This window comes from Leucoraja erinacea, chromosome 6 (genome assembly GCF_028641065.1).
Source record: "Leucoraja erinacea ecotype New England chromosome 6, Leri_hhj_1, whole genome shotgun sequence".
Taxonomy (NCBI): Eukaryota; Metazoa; Chordata; class Chondrichthyes; order Rajiformes; family Rajidae; genus Leucoraja; species Leucoraja erinaceus.
The window spans coordinates 50,626,469-50,648,513 of NC_073382.1; the positions used below are offsets into that span (position 1 = coordinate 50,626,469).

General features: G+C 42.5%; 1 protein-coding gene across 1 annotated transcript in view; it reads right to left on the bottom strand.

Moving 5' to 3' along the window:
• Nucleotides 1-22,045, bottom strand: part of rnf17 (ring finger protein 17) — a 92,131-nt gene that overhangs the window by 54,776 nt on the left and 15,310 nt on the right. Inside the window, exons 5-12 of the mRNA XM_055637565.1 lie at nt 15,331-15,499; nt 14,063-14,136; nt 11,649-11,720; nt 8,964-9,256; nt 8,171-8,278; nt 3,945-4,106; nt 2,205-2,391; nt 253-421 (exon numbers count right to left, since the gene is read on the bottom strand). Coding sequence (XP_055493540.1) covers nt 253-421; nt 2,205-2,391; nt 3,945-4,106; nt 8,171-8,278; nt 8,964-9,256; nt 11,649-11,720; nt 14,063-14,136; nt 15,331-15,499 — 1,234 coding nt within the window. The remainder of the gene's footprint in view (nt 1-252; nt 422-2,204; nt 2,392-3,944; nt 4,107-8,170; nt 8,279-8,963; nt 9,257-11,648; nt 11,721-14,062; nt 14,137-15,330; nt 15,500-22,045) is intronic.

Consider the following 22,045-nt stretch of genomic DNA (forward strand, 5'->3'; position numbering starts at 1 on the left):
AATAAACAGAAATATAATCTCCTTTACAAAGGGAAGTCAAGAGTGATGATCAGAAGTCCCTTATTCAAAATAATCATACATGTGAGTCTATATAGATAAGGTACTTCAATTTTCATTTGAATAACACTTTTAAAAGGAGATTCCAAATAAGTCCAAAGGTAACAAACAGAATTGCTCATCTCTTAAAGCCAAAAAGGTGTAGTTTACAAAACATCCATTAACTGTGTTGCTGGTTTAAAATAAGTCACTTACTGGATTTGCTGGCACAATATCTTTTAATGAGCATTTGATTGCCAATGGAGGTATATTTTTTAACGGTCCTTTCAGTTGGGGGTTCAATTTCCGTACATAATGGCTGAAGTCATGGACGTGTGTGTAAACATGCACAACATCTTCCAACTTCTTCTCAGGAATGTCAATTCTATGAATAATAAAAGTTAGTCTAATAGAAAATGATGTACAGGTATTAGATGAACACTTAATATTCTATTGTACTGGAAAGGTTTGGAGAGATACTAGCCAAATGCAGGCAAAGATGGACAAAGATAGCTTAGATGGAGCATCTTGGACAGGTTGGGCAAAGGGGATGTTTCTGTGCCATACGACTATGAGAGGAGGAGGAGCCATCTTGGGGAACGGCTGCTAGCCAGCAGCCGTCCATTTTAATTCGCTTATTCTAAAGTTTTTAGTGAGTCCTGTTTTTTGTCCATGGGGATATGGACTTTTTAATGTAGGGGTTAATTTTACTTCTAGGTCCCTACCTGGTCGGTGAGGCAGCTTTTTCTCCGGGCTGCCCGTCGACCCGTCCTCGTGGCCTACCAGTGGGCTTGGAGCGCCGTTTCCTGGCGGGGACCGCCCAGCACCTCGGCCTCGGTGGCGGCACAGCGCTGGAGCGCTATCGCGGAGCGGAGCAGGCGATGCCTTGCCTAGGTCGCCACGCTGGATCGACGCGCCGGAGCTCTGGTGAGCTGAGACCGCCGTGTTCAACACCTCCGGGCTGCGGAGCGGAGTGGGCGGCGCCGTTTTCAACATCGGGAGCCTGGGAGCTCCAAACCAGCGCGGCCTTGTCAGCTTCGGAAGCCGCAGTCTCCAGCTAGAAAGTGGCCGTTCCATGTGGCCCAGCCGCTGAGAGGACTCTCCCGATGCCGGAGCAAGACCACCCGGTGAGAACGGCCAGGAACATCGAGCCTCCGTAGAGGCAATAGCGGTGGCCTCAAATAGGCCTGACTTTGGGGTGAACTTGGGGTTGGGGACTGGACATTGTGCCTTCCCCCACAGTGTTGTGGGGGGATGATTTTTTGTCTGTAAGGTATTCCTGTTAGTCTTTGTCTAAGATGGCTGCCGTGAAGGGAGAGTGGACGCTGGCGCGCTTTAGCTGCCGCTGCTCTCTCTTCACATTGTGTTTTTGATTTTTGTTTTTGGACTGAATTCTGTTTTTAATTTGTGTTTCTGTGATGTCTTTATTATTTATTTTATTCTGATTATATGTTTATATTTCCTGTTATCCTATGTAAGGTGTCCTTGAGATGTCTGAAAGGCGCCCATTAAATAAAATATTATTATTATTATTATGATAATGACAGTATTTTTGTTTACTTGGAAAGGCAGAACCTGATGAGGGGGAGTCTGCATTGTTTTGTGCAGGGGAAATCTTGTCTCACAAATCGGAACGATTTTTTTGAGGAGATAACCAAAAACATTGATGAAGGCAGGGTGATAGATATGGTATTCATGGACTTTAGCAACATTTCTGAATAGATTGGCCAGAAGGTTAAAACACATGGGAGGGGAAAATGTTGGTAACACATTACTAGTTTCCATAACTGAACTACAAAATGACAATGATCAGGCAAAAATATATATATATTTTTTTAAATCATAGGTTTGATCCTCGCTCTGTGCTAAGTCAGCAGATTTTAATCGACATTAAAACTATATTTGGAGCCTTCAGTACTGAAGAGTGACAGAACTAATTGATAACGTAACTTTCACTGCAAGTTACATGCAAGTAATAGGCATTGTATAAATTGAATGGGCTTTTTAACCATGTCTTTGATGTTGCTAACACAGTGATCCAAGATCTTAAATGAGGTGATGGCACCCTCAGATGTACTGCCACACATCCAGAGATATGAAGGTATCTGGCATTCAATAAGAAAAAATGCAGCAAAACTCAACTGAAAATATTTTAAAAAAAACAATACCCTGGAAGTGAAAAGATTTCCGAGTGTCCAAAATCCAACAAAAACACTTGGATTACTGCAACGTCAGTTATTTCATAACTTGTAGAATTGTTACATTTCTCTTCTTTGTTTCCTGATGGAACCAGTTCTGTGATAGTTCCTCTGCACCATGCATGAAAAATATTGCTTCTAACAATAATTTTCTCATCTGAATTAGAAAGAGAAATGTTACAGGCAATAAAACTAACGGATGAGCAATGCATATCGGGAAACAAATTCAAATGGAGGCCATTTACCAATACCTAACAAAACAAAAAAAAATGGTGTGTGGGAAAGAACTGCAGATGCTGGTTTAAATCGAAGATAGACATAAATACTGAAGTAATTCAGCAGGACAGGCAGCATCTTTTGAGAGAAGGAATGGGCGACGTTTCGGGTCGAGGCCATACTGAAGTGTCTCGACCCAAAACATCACCCATTTCTTCTCTCCAGAGATGCTGCCTGTCCCGCTGAGTTACTCCAGCATTTTGTGTGTATCTTCATAACAAAAACCTGAACTTTTCTGAGAGCCAATGCCAAAAAATTACTGGAGCAAAAACAGGAGCAAAATGTAATTCCGCACAATAGATTAGAACTAAACTTCTTCCTTGTAATTATTAATGACCCAATAACTTGTTGCTAAGAAATGGAATTGAGAAAACAATTATGTTTGAGTTTGATCCATTAGATTTTTCAAACCGAATGTGGTAACCTACTACTGTCGAGACAAATCAAATGTTTAAATCTATCATATTGTTCACATCCTGTACACTTCATTAAAATTAAATACAAATTAATTTACTCCAAATTGTTCACAGAATGTTTTTAGAAAAACACAGAAAACCAATCATAAAACCTATTTCAGGTTTTCTCTAAATAAAAACTTAAAAAAATAATTAAAATGATTAATTTTTACATTGGGAATTAATCTAATTATTCTCATTAAATAGCTTTAGCTGGCATTATATTTTTGCTACGGAAAAAAAACACTACCAGGTTTTATAAAACAAATATGTTATTGGTAACCAATATTTTGTTACCCTGTAAGAAATGCCTTCCAACTAACTAGTCAGCTAATAACTGCTTTCGGTGAGTACAATGCGGAAGTCTCTTTGTGAGAAAATCTACGAATTGTCTTTGCTTTAAAGGTTACCTAATTCCAGTTGTAACGGCTAATTTCTAACTCTTCCAGTCCAACTTGCCATTAACTACACAGGTAAGTAGGAGTGATCTTACGCAGACCAAATAGAACAGTTTTTCCAGTCGTTATTTCCAGTTTTGGTTCTTTATTGAAGTAGTTGTACAAACAAAGAGATGAACGTACCAGTTTTCTTTATTCTGCATACAAGTTGTTGTTAACTGCTCTCCCCAGTCTGGTGAGAACTGTATGCCCTCCACCCCTGTGCCTGGTCTGCCACTCCCTGTCCACTATGCCCATATATATATACGCCCATCTGTGCATCTAATGACCGCCCACAAGTGCCCAAAATAATACTGCAAGATATATATAGACAAAATAATACAATATGCCAACGGTAGCTAGCATAAACATAAATGGCTCCTGCATCAGGCTTTGGAACAATAATCCAATTCCTGGTAGGCTTCAATAGCAGTACGTCCAACTACTGTAAAGGCTCCATAAATATTCAAAGTGGAATGTTTAATGGCTATCTTACAAGATTAAAAGATATTTTGAATTATAGAGAACAACAGTTCACTTACCAAGCTCCAGAACAGATACAGGACATTTTTGCATATCCATACTAGAGCAGAGTGTGCCTGCTTCTGTAGCCAAAATAGCAGCCTTCTTTTTGTCTGAAGATTTCTGAACGTAAAAGTGGCATGGATTTATCACATGACTGACAGAAACCAATCCACGAAAACCTAAAGTGCCATAGAATGAAGAAAAATGAATAGGAAACCAATAAAAAAAATTAATGATGTGAATATAAACTGTACACATCCAAACTCCAGAGCAGTTTATTGTTCTGGATGTCAGATGTGGGAGGTCATGGAGTCTGAGTGCTCTCCAGACGTCCACATCTGCGCCAGGTGCGTTGAGATGGGGCTCCTAAGGGACCGTGTTAGGAACCTGGAGCAGCAACTCAATGACCTCTGTCTGCTCAGGGAGAGCGAGGAGGACATAGAAAGGAGTTACAGGGAGGTGGTCACTCCAAGACCACGGGAGACAGAAAACTGGGTCACAGTTAGGAAGGGCAATGGGCAGAGGCAGGGACTGGTGAGTACCCCGGTGGCTGTACACCTTGAAAATAAGTACTCATGTTTGAGTAACGGTGGGGGAGACAGCCTACCTGGGGGCAGCGACAGCAGCCGGGCCTCTGGCACAAAGACCAGTCCTGTTGCTCAGAAGGGTAAGGAAAAGAAGAGGAGGGTAATTGTAATAAGGGGCTCTATAGTCAGGGGGTCGGATAGGCGATTCTGTGGACGTAGACAGGAGACCCGGATGGTAGTTTGCCTCCCTGGTGCCAGGGTCAGGATGTGTCTGAACGTGCCCAAGAAATCCTGAAATGGGAGGGAGAGGAGCCTGAGGTTGTGGTACATATAGGTACCAACGACATAGGTAAAAAAAGAGAAGAGGTCCTGAAAGAAGAATTTAGGGAGTTAGGTAAAGAGTTAAGGAGAAGGACTGCAAAGGTAACAATCTCAGGATTACTGCCTGTGCCACGCGACAGTGAGAGTAGGAATGGAGCGAGGTGGAGAATAAATGCGTGGATGAGGGACTGGTGCAGTGGGTATGGATTCAAGTTTCTGGATCATTGGGACCTCTTTTGGGGAAGGTGCGACCTGTACAGAAAGGACGGGTTGCACTTGAACTCGAGGGGGACCAATATCCTGGTGGGGAGATTCGCAAAGGCTACTGGGGAGACTTTAAACTAGTATGGTTGGGGGGAGGGACTCGAATTGGGAAAGCTAGCAGTCAGTGTGTAAGGCAGGAGGCAGAGAATGGTAGCACTCTGACCCAAAATGTAGGGGAGAGAGAAGAAAAAGAAAATAAACAGAGAATAAGAGATGGTGCGTTTCTTAAATGTGTATATTTTAATGCTAGGAGCATTGTAAGAAAGGTGGATGAACTTAGAGCCTGTATTGACACCTGGAAGTATGATGTTGTGGCGATCAGTGAAACATGGTTGCAGGAGGGCTGTGATTGGAAACTAAATATTCCAGGATTTCGTTGCTTCAGGTGTGATAGAATTGGAGGGGCAAGAGGAGGAGGTGTTGCATTGCTTATCAGGGAAGATATTACAGCAGTGCTTTGGCAGGATAGATTAGAGGGCTCGTCTAGGGAGGCTATTTGGGTGGAACTGAGAAATGGGAAAGGGGTAGAAACACTTATAGGGGTGTATTATAGACCGCCAAATGGGGAGCGAGAATTGGAAGAGCAAATATGTAAGGAGATTGCAGATATTAGTAGTAAGCACAAGGTAGTGATTGTGGGAGATTTCAATTTTCCACACAGACTGGGAAACACATTCTGTAAATGGGTTGGATGGGTTGGAGTTTGTAAAATGTGTGCAGGATAGTTTTTTGCAGCAATACATAGAAGTACCTACTAGAGAAGGGGCAGTGCTGGACCTCCTGTTAGGAAATGAGACGGGTCAGGTGGCAGAGGTATGCGTTGGGGAACAGTTCGGGACCAGTGATCACAATACCATTAGTTTCAATATAATTATGGAGAGGGTCAGAACTGGACCTAGGGTTGAGATTTTTGATTGGAGAAAGGCTAACTTTGAGGAGATGCAAAAGGATTTAAAAGGAGTAAACTGGGACAGTTTGTTTTATGGGAAAGATGTGGAAGCGAAATGGAGGACATTTAAAGGTGAAATTTTAAGAGTACAGAATCTTTATGTCCCTGTTCGGTTGAAAGGGAATAGTAAAAATTGGAAAGAGCCATGGTTTTCAAGGGAAATTGGACACTTGGTTCGGAAAAAGAGAGAGATCTACAAAAATTATAGGCAGCATGGAGTAAAGGAGGTGCTTGAGGAGTATAAAGAATGTAAAAAGAATCTCAAGAAAGAAATTAGAAAAGCTAAAAGAAGATATGAGGTTGCTTTGGCAAGTAAGGTGAAAGTAAATCCTAAGGGTTTCTACAGCTATATTAATAGCAAAAGGATAACGAGGGATAAAGTTGGTCCATTAGAGAGTCAGAGTGGACAGCTATCTGCAGAGCCAAAAGAGATGGGGGAGATATTGAACAATTTATTTTCTTCGGTATTCACCAAGGAGAAGGATATTGAATTATGTGAGGTAAGGGAAACAAGTAGAGTAGCTATGGAAACTATGAGGATCAAAGAAGAGGAAGTACTGACACTTTTGAGAAATATAAAAGTGGATAAGTCTCCAGGTCCGGACAGGATATTCCCTAGGACATTGAGGGAAGTTAGTGTAGAAATAGCAGGGGCTATGACAGAAATATTTCAAATGTCATTAGAAACGGGAATAGTGCCGGAGGATTGGCGTACTGCGCATGTTGTTCCATTGTTTAAAAAGGGGTCTAAGAGTAAACCTAGCAATTATAGACCTGTTAGTTTGACTTCAGTGGTGGGCAAATTAATGGAAAGGATACTTAGAGGTAATATATATAAGCATCTGGATAAACAGGGTCTGATTAGGAACAGTCAACATGGATTTGTGCCTGGAAGGTCATGTTTGACTAATCTTCTTGAATTTTTTGAAGAGGTTACTAGGGAAATTGATGAGGGTAAAGCAGTGGATGTTGTATACATGGACTTCAGTAAGGCCTTTGACAAGGTTCCTCACGGAAGGTTGGTTAAGAAGGTTCAATGGTTGGGGATTAATGGAGGAGTAGCAAGATGGCTTCAACAGTGGCTGAATGGGAGATGCCAGAGAGTAATGGTGGATGGTTGTTTGTCAGGTTGGAGGCCAGTGACTAGTGGGGTGCCACAGGGATCTGTGTTGGGTCCACTGTTGTTTGTCATGTACATTAATGATCTGGATGATAGTGTGGTAAATTGGATTAGTAAGTATGCAGATGATACTAAGATAGGTGGGGTTGTGGATAATGAAGTAGATTTTCAAAGTCTACAGAGAGATTTATGCCAGTTGGAAGAGTGGGCTGAAAGATGGCAGATGGAGTTTAATGTTTATTGCTGATAAGTGTGAGGTGCTACATCTTGGAAGGACAAATCAAAATAGGATGTACATGGTAAATGGTAGGGAATTGAAGAATGCAGGTGAACAGAGGGATCTGGGAATAACTGTGCACAGTTCCCTGAAAGTGGAATCTCATGTAGATAGGGTGGTAAAGAAAGCTTTTGGTGTGCTGGCCTTTATAAATCAGAGCATTGAGTATAGAAGTTGGGATGTAATGTTAAAATTGTACAAGGCATTGGTGAGGCCAATTTTGGAGTATGGTGTACAATTTTGGTCGCCTAATTATAGGAAGGATGTCAACAAAATAGAGAGAGTACAGAGGAGATTTACTAGAATGTTGCCTGCGTTTCAGCAACTAAGTTACAGAGAAAGGTTGAACAAGTTAGGGCTTTATTCTTTGGAGCGCAGAAGGTTAAGGGGGGGGGACTTGATAGAGGTCTTTAAAATGATGAGAGGGATAGACAGAGTTGACGTGGATAAGCTTTTCCCACTGAGAGTAGGGAAGATTCAAACAAGGGGACATGACTTGAGAATTAAGGGACAGAAGTTTAGGGGTAACATGAGGGGGAACTTCTTTACTCAGAGAGTGGTGGTTGTGTGGAATGAGCTTCCAGTGAAGGTGGTGGAGGCAGGTTCGTTTTTATCATTTAAAAATAAATTGGATAGTTATATGGACGGGAAAGGTATGGAGGGTTATGGTCTGAACGCAGGTGTATGGGACTAGGGGAGAATACGTGTTCGGCACGGACTAGAAGGGTCGAGATGGCCTGTTTCCATGCTGTAATTGTTATATGGTTATATGGTTAAACTCCTACCTGCTTTACAGCAAAAGCTGAAGTCTGAAATACATTTCCTGTAAAAACTTTGCTTTGGTCTCTTTAATACTGGTCTAAGAAATTCTCGATCATTATCAACAATTACATCTGAAACACAGAATATACAAGCATTCTGAAACAAATCACAAAAGAGTGATTATAGAAACATTTTGAACTTAATATTTAAAAAATAGATGAAAGTTAATTTATAAAGAGTATCCCACAAGATGTCAGTCCATAGTAATTATGTTTGATTTCAAACAGCATGTTCTTTTCCTCTACACTTCAAGATTTTAATAAATGTAGACATTTTAAGATTATGAACAGTACAAAAATCTGTACACTGTCAGGCTGATTCCCAATTGATCATTTTCAAAACATGATGTCTTGCCAAGAGCTGCAAGTGGACCCCATTTTCCCCTAAATTAATGGACAGTAACTAGGTATTTCACCCAATCCAGTGAAGGCAACCAAAGAGTAAGTGTTATCTTCAGGTCCAATGTCTCCATATTTTGCTCAAAGTCCAGCAAAAGAGAACTGATAATATTCATAAAAGACGGTTCCAAAAATAAACAGAATTAATACACTAGATAGAAAGTGCCGGGGTAACTCAGCAGATCAGGCAGCATATCTGGAAAGTATGGATGATGTTTTGGGTCATGGCCCCTTTTCAGACTGAAAGTGGTGGGGGGGGGGGGGAAAGAAGGTGAAGACTTCATGTCTGACCCGCTGAGTTACTCCAGCACTTTGTGTCCAGCATCTGCAGTTCTTTATTTCTAGCAATAATACGTACTCGACTTGTTATCTTCAAGTATTTCTTCAACAATATCCGTATCTCTTACAAGGCATAATTTGTCTTGATTGTGTAATGAAGAAATTTCATCAAATGCTGGGCCATTTCCCAGCTGCGAAACCATTATTTCTGATTCATTCACGTTATAGTCCATTACAGAATCCAACTTTATTTCGGAAGATTCATTTTTGTAACTAGCAAGATCCCATCCTTCTCTAAGTGGACAGTTTTGCTTTATATTTTTTTCCAAAAAATCATTAAACAATGCATTTTCTGTCTGTGAAGCGAGAAACCTGTATGCAAAGAATCAAATATTATTAAGTTGACAATGGAAGTATTTGAAGCAGGTACAATAGTCATAGTGATACAACATGGAAACAAGCCCTTTGACCGAACTTGCCCATACTAGCCAACATGTCCCAGCTACACGTCCCACCTGCCAACATTTGGCCCATATCCCTCCAAACTTGTCCTATCAATGTACCTGTTTAACTGTTGGGCTAGTCCCTGCCTCAACTACCTCCTCTGTCAGCATGTTCCATACGCCCACCATCCTTTGTCTGAAAAAGTTATCCCTCAGATTCCTATTAAATCTTTTTCCCTTCACCTTAAACCCATGTCCTCGAGTCACCCCGATCTATTCCTTTCGTGACTTTTTACACCTCTATAAGATCACCCCTCATCGTCCTGCGCTCCAAAGGATAGAGTCCCAGGCTACTCTCCCTATTGCTCTGACCCTCTAATCCTGGCAACATCCTCATAAATCATCTCTGTACCCTTTCCAGCTTGACCACATCTTTCCTATAACATGGTGCCCAGAACTGAACACAATACTCTAAATGTGGCCTCACCAATGTCTTATACAATCGCAACATGACCTCCCAACTTCTATACTCAATGCTCTGGCCAAAGTGCCAAAAGCCTTTTTAACCACCCTATCTATCTGCGAATCCACCTTCAAGGAACCATGCACCTGGACTCCTAGATCCCTCTGCTGTCCAACACTCCCTAGAGCCCTACCATTCACTGTGTATAATAATAAAGAAATTTAAATGGATACGAGTCAAACATGGGTGAATAGCACTAGCTTAGATTGGGCATCGTGGTTGGAATGGCTGAGTTGAGCCAAAAGTCCCATCTCCCCATGAAAGCCCTCTCATCTTAATAATTCTTAGAGTAAATCTTTACTGCACCCCAGTGAGGCGTGTATTCTTCATCAATAGGAATGCTCGTACCACCAGAATCAAGAACAGCTTCTTCCCTGCAGAGTTCAGACTCTTGAACGGACCTCTCATTTGCCAAGGATGAATTCTCGATCATCCAATCCACTGCATTGCGACCCTAGCACTTTTTTTTTTTTAAATTATACACATTTTCTTTCGAGCTGTAACACTATTCTTTTAATTTTGTCTTTTGTACTATCTGATGCACTTATGTATGGAATAATGTGTCTTGATAGCACATAAAACAAAGCACATGACAATCATAAACCAATACACAAACAAACATAGCAAGTTAACTTTCCATAATGGTAAATGAGATAAAATGCTGGTTAAACTGTTTCTGGCAAAGTTACTCGAGGTAACTAGAAATACCCTGCTCTACCGTAGCATCTTAAAAGTGTCTCATTTAAAGAACAGGTATCTTAATAATGTGCTAAATTCTTTTGAGTAGCATTTGAATATTGGTTAGATTAGATTAGATTAGATTTGTTTATTGTCATTCAGACCTTTCGGTCTGAACGAAATTCTGTTTCCTGAATTCTGAATATTGTGGTCTAGTACAATGGTATTTCTAAATTGTTCTTCCTACCAGTTTTGCCTCTTATTCGTCCCTTCAGGTTAAATCAAACCAAACAAAATCAACCTGCAATGTTATTATAAATCCCATATTCTATTCACTGAACTGCCATTTAATAATATTCATGCAATCTTAACTCAGTCTAGCCAGCTAAGCTCCAACTGTCCAATTTCCCCCCTCTCCAACCACGGAAACGTTTATTTTCCCCAAAGACTTCAGACTTTACTTTAGACATACATACCGCACAGAAACAGGCCTTTCGGCCCAGAGAGTCCGCGCTGACCAGCAATCACTCCATACACTAACACTATCCTGTGCACAAGGAACAATTTACAATTTTTTACCAAAGCCAATTAACCTGCAAACCTGAGCCTCTTTGGAGTGTGGGAGGAAACTGGAGCACCCAGAGAAAACCCATGCGGTCACAGGAAGAACATATAAAATCTGTGGTCAAGCACTCGTAATCAGGATCGAACCCAGGTCTTTAGCACTGTAATGCAGCAACTTTACTGCTGCGCCACTGTGCTGCCCTCTAAAGCTCTAATCTTTTTCCTTTTGAAATCCACAAACACCAATAATTGAGCAAAACACATATTTTATGTGCATATTTTACCCTGCACTAAAACCCCTGAAAGCCGTCATCACAACTCTTGCTGCTTTGCCTTGACTCACTGGCCGCAATCTACAAAAAGGTGCTGAACAAGTAGAAATTCTTTTGGAACCCAACACACGTCATGGAAAGGGGAACAGTATCAATAATGAGAAATTCTACATCACCTACTATGTTGCAATGGATAATTCCAAATGGGCTACATTAACTTTAGGATCATGCCTTACAATAAGAAATATACAAATACATACACAAATCAGTGAACAACATCTTACATTTTTGTTCCCAATTCAATTTTTCCTAAGTTTTCAAGGGCCTTTATTAAAGGGCCTGGTTGGATTTGAAACCTGAAACAAGAATAGAAAAATTAAGAGAGATCTAAAACAATTATTTTGCCTGCTGCCCAGCCATTGCCTCCTATTAGCTTTCCCTCTCCTGAGGAGCAACCTCAGACAAGTATTTGGACACAATTCAACATTTGAGTAGTAACCTCTGCGATAAAAGTACACATGCATGTGTGCATACATGTAGAGCATTAACAGGAAAACCAATATCACCTTTCCTCTTGCTAGTCATGAAATGAGTCAAGTTGAACAATAATCTATTGAGTTAAGTTAGTGTTTTAAATCTAACATGCAATTAGTCTCACCATTTTTTATATTAGGTTTATCTATCTATATATTAAAACTCTGTGGCTGTTGTGTGTGTGTGGCTGGCCGGGTGTATGTCAGATTTAGTTTTTGGCCTTTGATTCCATGCTCGGCCAAAACCACATGCTCAAATTTCATCATTTTTTCCATTTCGGTAGAGATTTCATTTACATTCTCAGTTCCACTCCTCATTAAATTTTGTTGTGTTTAAGTACACATTTTAAAAATAAAATCCTACCCCCCACTCCTCCCCAAAATTTCAAAATGTTAAAAAAAAAAACAGCTCTCACCAATAGAATGTTGGTGAACGTTCCATCGTGTGATGTCACAATGCCATCCCTCACAGATGTGCAATCATAATGGATCTAATTTACATATGTCTTTGCTCCAGCCCCCACCCCCTCCACCCCCGCAGCCCGTGTCAAAGCGCGTGATCACGTGTGTGGGATAAGAGAGAGGATTGGGGGTGATAGGGAGTGAGGAACAGATGGACTGCCCCTACCCCTCCCCACACTTTCCCCTCTCTCTCCCCCACCCTCTCCTCCCCCCTCAACACACTCTCCCCCTCCCCTCCCTCCCCTACCCCCCCCCTCTACTCCCCATCCCCCCCTCCCCCACCCCTCTCCTCCCCCATCCCCCCCCCCCTCCCCCACCCCTCTCTCCCACACCCCCTCTCTCCCCCCTACCCCTCCTCTCCACCCTCCCCCTCCCCCCTCCCCTCCACCCCTTCTCTCCCCCCACCCCAACGTCTCCTCTCCTCCCCTCCCCCCTCCCCTCCTCCCCCCCAATCCCCCCTTCCCCCTCGCTCCCCCCCCCTCCCATCTCCCTCCCTCCCTCCCCCCTCCACCCCCCCCCCTCCCCCACACCTCTCTCTCCCCACTCCCCCCACCCCTCTCTGCCTCTCCTCCCCTTCTCCATCTCCCTGTCCTCACCCTCTCTCCATCCTCCCCTCCCCCCCTCCCCTCCCCCCTCCCCCCCCCTCCACACTTCCCCCCACCCCAACTTCCTCCTCCCCCCCCCCATCCCCAACTCCCTCCCCCCCCCCAATCCCCCCCCTCCCCTCCCCTTCCCCCCCCTCCCCTCCCCCCCCCACCCCCCTCTCTACTCCCCAACCCCTCTCTCCCCCACCTGCTCCCCCTACCCATCTCTGCCTCTTCCACCACTCCCCCCTGCCCCTCTTACGCTCCCCCTCCCTCATCACTCCTCCCCCTCTCCCCTTACCACTCTCCCCCCCCCTCCACACCTTTCCCCCCCCTCCTTCCCCTCCCTCCACCCCTCCTACCAACCCTCCCCCCCAACCTCTCTCCCCCTCTCCCCCCCTCCTCTTTCTCCCCCCCCCCCCCTACCACAGGGGTAGGGGGGAGAGTTGGAGGGAGAGAGGGGGAGGGTTGGGGTGGGAGGGGAGGAGGGGTGAGGAGAGAGGGGGGAAAGGGAGGAGAGAGGGGTGCGGATCCAACTCCAACACTCTCCTCCCCCTCTCCCTCCAAAATCTCTCCACTTTCCTCCTCTCCCTCTCCCCTCCCTCCCCTCACCCCACCCCGTCTCCCCCCCGCCTGTGTGTTTGGGGGGGGGGGGGTGGTTAGTGCGAGTGTAATTCCGCAGCCACCCCCACCCCCCCGCAAACACGCGTTGGGGAAACAGACCCAACGGGTCTGCACTTGGTCTAGTATATTCTAAAGGTTCTATAAGAATATATGTCATTTGAAGAAGGGATTCATTTTTACTTTCTGGAGTCCATCTGGAAAGCCAGAGGCAAGGGCACCACCAGGATCAGGATGACAATCTAATTTCAGTATTCAGAACCATAAGAGTCAACCAAGAAATCTAACCATGGAGGGAGGTTCACAACAGTCTGCAGAATGCTCTGAAGCCTCTAAGACAAGGAAACTGTAAGATTGCTATACTTTAGATTGCCATTCTTCACTAACTACTATGCTGATATCCCACCAGTGACAACTGCACATAATTGATGAAAAAAACCTAATTCCAAAAAATTGCACATTTCCCTCGAATCAAAAAAGTAAGTGCAAATTACTTACCCAAGATCAATTCTAGATTCGAGCATTTCTACAATATGTTTTACTTGATCTAGGTTTTTCAAATTTTCAATAATCTGAAGTTAAAAACAAGAACAAAATGCTAGAAATCCACAGGTCAATTAGTACTTACACAAACATTTTTTGTGGTATTTTGGACATGTATGCTTCCATGACAAATGAAGTCATAAAATCTAAATAACAGCTCATAATTGAATTTAACTTTCTCAGATCAAATTGATGAAGGGCATGTTCCACAATGAATCCCTATAACCATGAATTTTCACTTGTTTTCCCAAGCTGCAAAACTACTTTTGAATTTTTAGACCAAATCTTTGAAAAGTAAATCATTTACTTAAGAACACATTTCTTCAAGAAATCAAACATAAACACTCCAGCAACAAATAAAATTTAAATAGAATAGAGTGTTCAAGGCAATGATTAAAACTGCATTTAGTAGGTATCCATATAAACCAAATGCAACAGCATCAAGAATAGAAGTTAAGTTTTATCATACATGCTCAATAAAATATATCAGTTGAAGATTTCAAAATAATGCAGCTGCATGTGTGGAAGAAAATATTAAAATCCTTTCTTACTTAATTTTGATCGGAATTGAACAAGGTAACGAAAGGGTGTGCGGATGTGGTAATTGGCATCTCTCGTTGACTAGGTGCAGAAGAGGTTTGTGGGAATTGGCAAAGTAAGATTTAGATGTATTACCTCTTGTCTGGGAATGTGATGAACGGTGGAAGGTAAATGTAAAAATGAAACAGTAGTCAGAGACAAGGAAGCTTGTTTTCCCTCTGTGGGAGGTTACTGTAGACCACCCACGCCCCCTACCGCTAGCAGCATAGAAATGTTGCAGTAAATGGAAGGCTTATGATTGGCTCGGGGAGGGGACGGTGGCGCGGTCCGCTTAAAAGGTGAGATAGAATTTCAAGACGCCCTGTTAAGCATCTGTTGTTGAATAAGATTAACATAAATAAAAAGTATGTTATTACTAATGAAATAATTGGTACCCATATAGCATATTTTCGTATAGCTGTATTAAAAAAAATAACAAAAGTTGTTTACTGCACAGTATAACCGTTGTTTAATTCTGCTGTGCAGTCAGAGAACTGGTGAGCAGTTAACTGAGCCATCTCTCCATGATATCATGCAATAAAATCTCTTGAGGCAAACCTGCAAAGTCTCCGCTTTTCATTTTCCTTGAATTTCCCTCTAAGTTAATTTCTTCCACAACATGCTTTGGCAGAATAAAAATGTACCTGCTGTTTATTACAATATGTTGAGAGACTTTCATGTTTGGGCTCCACTTCATCTTGCATGGCAGAGTCTAAAGCATTAATTTTCTCCCCAAGTAGCTTCTGGACTTTACCAGTTACAATAAGGTATTGCTGAACTATGAATTCTAGCTCTTTTAACAACATATCCTTCCTATAAAATGGAAAGACAATAAAAATCTAAATTAGTTATGTCACAAACTATTTTGTTTATTCAGTGCAGGTGACCCGTGTTTTGGCCATTGGGATTACGTAAATTTGTTCCGACAGAATTCGAGTTACAACCCAAATATTTGCAATGCAAAATAAAATTCACTGATTGAATATGTCTTTTCCAACTTAAGTTTAATGCATGAACGGATGGTACGACTAATATTGTGGAAAATAAAATTACAAGTAAACCTCAGCAGAAAAGACAATATCTCTTAATGAGTTGAAAATTAGAGGGTATTGATTGAAAGTAAACAAGGATTAGAGGGGAATTTAGAAACTTATCTTCCATTCTAGGAAGTCAGGAACTCACTGGCTGATGTAGAGATTAAGTCAAGTGTTTAATTGTCATATGCATCGGGAACAATGAAATTTGTACTTGCTGCAGCTTTGCATTAATGTAACACCAAATAAATATACAATAATCAATAAATTAATGATCAGATAACCCGATCATTATTGTAATGGCAGTTTTTACAACGTTCTCAAACTTCGGCTACAACTTCGATAGCCATTAATTATCGAAGATGATTCGGAGGTACAGCCTAGCACACTCACGACACACATAAGACAGCAAATGAATCTTCCCAATGTCGTTTCATGATTAATTGTTTTTTTATTGAAGTAATACACAACAAAGAAATCTCATAACTTTCCATTCTTAATCGCTGTTCCATTCACATCATATAAATCATATTAAAGCTTCTTCTTATAAATGTATGTCGTCTCGTAACACGTGTGTCGTGATCATGGTAGAAAACAATTTCCCCCAGAGGCAGACCACGCGCATATTTTCTGGAACTGTGTAAAGATAAGGCCATACTGGGAAGATGTTAATGCAGCTGTAAATAATATCTTGGGTTATAAAATCCCAAATACCTGCCCTGTGATGTATCTGGGGTGTATTAAAGATAGTGTAAAAAGAGAAGATACATACTTGATTAAAGTTTTGCTTGCAGCAAGTAAGAAGGCCATTACCAGGCAGTGGCTTAATGAAAAAAGTCCAAAACAGGAACAGTGGTTAGAAATTGTGCGAGACATCTTTAATATGGAGAAATTGACATATTCCTTGAGAGTCAAGGAGAATTCATTTGAGAAGATCTGGGAAAAATGGACTGTTTATTTGAGCCATGACACCAATTAGATAAATGCCGAGCTAGATATGGGAAGATTGCGTTATATAGAACTAGATGGTATGTTTGTATGAATGTTGAATTATCTCCAGATAACTAATCAATGTAATGGTTTTTCTTTTTTTAATTTGGTAAGTGAACCACACGGTCTTATTCCAATTTTAAAATGTATTTACTTCTTTTTTTTCCCCCCCATCTACTTATTTTTTTATTTTGATTGCTGTTTTTCTTACTTTGTTTTATTTATGGTGATGGTGTTGCACTGTTTTGAAAATATCTCTTAAAAATCAATAAAAATTTAAGTGAAAAAAAAAAAGAAAAGTTTCCCCTCATTATCCGCCACCAAACTGAAACTTCTAATCTGAGAGTCTGAGCCAGACTCCTCTAACAAAAGAACACATCCCTACTACGTATCAAATCCCACCAACAAAAGTACAGGCAGATAAAAACTAAAAATATCAGACATGATAATAATACTGACATAAGTTTAATGGCTCCTACATACTGGCCCCTAATTGTTCTGAGTATATAATGAGGCAATTATCAATAAACATTATAAAAAAAGGAGCTATAAAAGCTTAACTCATCTCAAAAAAAAGTAATAAGCATTATTAGCATTCAGACTTCTTTAGCGATTCTTCCATCTTCACCTCCACCTTCGAAGCAGACATATCTAGGTTATTGGTCTTACCAAGACATTGTTCTTAGTCTGAAGTCGTAATGTACGCACGAAACATTTAACGACCGGCATGATTTCCAGTATCCTTCCCAAAACCCAAAGTTTCAACAGCATATAATTTCTTCCTCCATGTCCAATATGTTCATGGATATGTCATAACAATAATGCTGAAATATGAAAAACCTTCGAGAGAATAAAGGATGCTTAGCCTCTTCCGGCATTGCTCGTCTAGTCAGGCGACCACCTACTCTCAGAAGTCCTTCTTCCAATACCGGATCAAGCTTGTACAATTGACTGTCTCTTTTGACACAATGTACTCCAGCTTCTAACGTCGATATTTTTTCTTTGTATCTTTGTCTTTAACAGAAATAAATAATCGCGTTTTCTGCCTTGAGATGGTCATCAAGACGTAAACCCTGTCCACATTACGATGCCTTAAAAACTTGCATCTTTTTTTCAACCTTTTCTTTTAGTTTTTCAGGATCTTCTTCAGAAAAACTTTCTGCAATCTCTTTTCTTTTTCGAGCAAATAGCAATAACTTTGTTTTAGCTTTAAGAACCCAAGCTCCCACAATCATCAACTTATTCCAAGTTGAAAAATGGGTAATTAAGTCCTTTGTTATGTTCGATGAATCTTTAACAATAACATTTCATTCACTGTGATGTTTTCCTTGATTTTCGGATCATTAGCAGAGATTTCAAATCCAAGTTCAAGCTTTGGCCATTCTCTGTCTGGTTTACAGAGAAACTCTGGCCCATTGATCCATCTCTTATTGCTTAAGAAGCAATCTGCTGTTAATCCTCTAGAAGCTTCATCCGTAGGATTTTCCTATGTATTAACATATTTCCACTGTGATACATTAGGAGCTCTCCTTACACAAGAGATTTGGTTTGCTACAAATGTTAGAAAATGCTTATTCTCATTGTTAAAGTATTTAAGCACTATGGTACTATTAGTCCAGAAGATAAGATTTCTCCAGCTGAAGCGGGGGCTATGCACTGTCTTCATGTTGGTCCCTTCAGTTTCCCAGGGGGTCGGGACGGGACTGGAGTTGGGAGGGAAAGGTGGGGGGGAAGATGGGTGGGTTAGGTGAGCAGGAGAGTGGGGTTGTTTGCAGTTGCAGAGGGAGGGGGCAAGGGCGGTACAGTTCCCAGTCTCAGCTCCTGTCCAGGGGGTTGGCCGGAGACGTCAGGACCAACAGGATCCCGCTCCCCGATGGGCCGCTACGGCGACAAGTGGCAGTTCGCCCACAGCCCGAGCTGCGCTCCCCTCATCTGCCACCCGGGTTCCTCTGGAGTTGGAGCGGGGCTTGGCTGGAGTTGCTGTTGGCTGTGGGTCTCTGGGTTCTCCGTGCTTGCAGTGGGCCTGGTGGGTCTGGGGGTCGGTGTCCCATTGGTCCTGACGTCTCCGGCGACTGGCACTGACCTGCTGGCATCCCCGATGTGAAGAGTGCAAAGCCCCCGCGCCAGTGCAATGGGCAGGGAGCTGGAGAGGGGAGGGAAGGGGTCACACACATGGCCGGGAAGCAGAGGGGTGTAGGTGGGGGTGGTGACAGATAGGGCCAACAATGAGTGGAGAAAGACAGAAACACCGACGTGCAAAGGAGACCTACAACAGTGCATGATCTCTCTCGCGTTATGGCAGGTGATTGTCGCCTGCCCGCTGTTCCTGACGCTAAAGACTTGGGATCGTTGCCTTTCCTGTTGGCGTGGGGGGGTATTGTGCTGTTTGATCGCCCCCTGCTATCCCAGGGACAGGGAGACACAGCGGCTTTTGAGACTGATGGGCAATCACTTCCAAAGTGTCTGCCCACACAGTCAGTACACATCTCCTACACTTGTCTCCCGCACTAAGATCATCCCGCAGAGAACGATCCCAGCCTAACCCAAGAGCCATGTCACCCCAGACAGATTAATGTCGCCCCTCCCCAACCTCTCTCCACCTCAACTCACGCCTGGGCACCAAAGCAGCTCAGCAGGCGAACCCTGAGCTCCGTCTCACAACAATCTGATGTGCACATCCATCCACATTCAAAGATTTAATCTCCCGTCTCCCCGCAGTGTGTAGACATGGCAGTAAATTCAATTAAAACATATCAAACCTGTGTGTTTCAAACAAATCATAAGTATAACTGCTCTGGCACTGGATGGTGCGCATTTTCCCTTTGTAGGTCACATCAATAGATGTAGCCGCTCTGAATTCTATCCTTAAAACAAAGCCACAGGATGGAGAGGTCTTCTTTAACACTGTTGCTTATTAAAACATAACACTGTTGCTTATTAAAACAAACCTTCAATCAAGATTGGCTCAAGAGTAACTCGGGAGACGAACTTGGAACATCGCAGAAATGACAAGTAAACGGCAAACTTGTCATACCCGTGGGAACTCGGCTAAACTCTTGATCATCCACTTGCAATCTCGTACACAACCACGAGTCTTTCACTCGGGGTACCTCTTGTGTCAACTCGCTACGTGAGACTCAGCTTTAAGAATGCAACATGTACCATAGCCACTTTCACTTGCAGTGATGCAGCTGTGCATATCTGATTCGACCAAAGTTTGTAGGCTTCATGCACCGGTCTACTTTGAATTCTGAGATCTTGTTGAGATCTGCTAACCATTCTGTCCATCGCTGAGAGGAAGTTTGCATTATACTCTCATCCCACCCAAATATTTCCTTACAAAGATCCTGCAAAATCAATTTGGCTGGTAATGTAAAGGGTGCGAGAAATCCCAAAGAGTCGTAAACAGAACCAATCACAGATAGGATACCCCTTCTAGCACGTCGCTCCTGAATCGAGTATCTGAACTGGAACACATTGTTTGAACACACCAATGCAGTCCCAGTGCCCTTTCCAAGGTCAGATTATCTTTGTCCAAATCCAACTCCTTGGCCTCCTTGGCTCTGTTATCTGGTGAAATGCACTCCAATACAACACGGCTGTTGCTGATCCACTTGGATAGCATGAATCCTCCCTTATTACAAAGAGAAGTCAGATGTTTCACCATTTGAATTGCTTCCTCATCCGTAGACATGGATTTTAATGAATGAATAAATAAGTTTATTGGCCAAGTATTCACATACAAGGAATATGCCTTGGTGCTCCGCCCACAAGTGACAACATGACTACTGTGATAGTTAGGAATGACACATAAAACATTAATAATAAAATATTATCGATTAAACATGTGAATTAAATAAAATACCAGAGCAAAAGGAGGCTACAGATTGTTGGTTATTGAGTAGAGCTACTACTCACGGAAAAAAAGCTGTTTTTATGTCTGGCTGTGGCAGCTTTGACAGTCCGGAGCCGCTTTCCAGAGGGAAGCGATTCAAAGAGTTTGTGGCCAGGGTGAGAGGGGTCAGAGATGATCTTACCCGCTCGCTTCCTGGCCCTTGTAGTGTACAGTTCGTGAATGGAGGGAAGGTTGCAGCCAATAACCATCTCAGCTGAGTGGACGATTCGCCACAGTCTCCGGGTGTCGTGCTTGGTGGCTGAGCCAAACCAGATCGTGATGGAGAAGGTGAGGACAGACTCTACGATGGCCATAGAGAATTTGACCATCATTGCCTGGGGCAGATTGTGCTTCCTCAGCTGCCGCAGGAAGTACATTTTCTGTGGTGCCTTTTTGACTGTGGAGTCGTTGGTGGCCCCCCATTTAAGGTCCTTGGAGATGATGGTTCCCAGAAAAGACTCCACAGATGTGACTGTGGTGTTGTTTAAACAATCATCCACATAGAAGTTGTTCTTTACTGTGTTTGTCACTTCTTCTGGAAAGTGAGCTTTATTGTCCTCGGTGGTCTTCCTTAATGCAAAGTTTGCACAACTTGGTGATGACACCGCTCCAAAGAGATGTACCTTCATCTGGTATTCAATGAAATCTTGTTGTGCATCACCATCAGGCCACCATAAGAATCGCAAGTAGCCAATATGTTTTTCTGAAAGTTTGACGATGAAATATTGCCTTAATATCAGCCATCAAAGCAACTGGTTCTTGTCTGAATTTCCAATGAGTGAGTTAGTAAGGTCCAGACCCTGTAGTGGTTGACAGTTAAGTGATCTTCCTTTGCAGACTGCAGCACAGTCAAAGACCACCCTCAAGGTCCCTTCCTTCGAGTGATGCACCCCATGGAGCGGAATATACCAAAGCTCTCTGTCACTTTGATTCAGCTGGTCTGTTGGTACCATTTCGGCATAATCATTGTCAATCATGTGCTTTAGGAAAAATGTATATTCATCATGAAATTTTGTATTCTTCCCGAATGTGCATTTCAGATTCAGGGTTCGATGCTCTGCAATGCCACGATTATTCGGCATTTTAACACTTGTTTGAAAGGTAAGTCTAGGCAACAATGTCAGTCTATCATCTTTAACGAGTGATTTGTAGCGGCGCCAAATGTGGTCAGGAAAAGGCCAGACGTTAAGCAGGTTCAAACAGTAGTTTTATTCAGGTGGTACATGTAAGTTTGGTCCACTAACATAATTGTCATTGCTGTTGTAGCTGAGCGAGGGTGTTGTCTCGAGCTCAGCTACCATGGGTAGATCACAAGGTGAGATAAGCTTACGTAGCAGGACACTCCCCCTAGCCCATGACGTCACGTGCCAGCCTTCGTAGCTACTGATGAGGGTTTGACCATAAGTGGTCTGTGTATGAACTGATGCCACAGGACCCCCC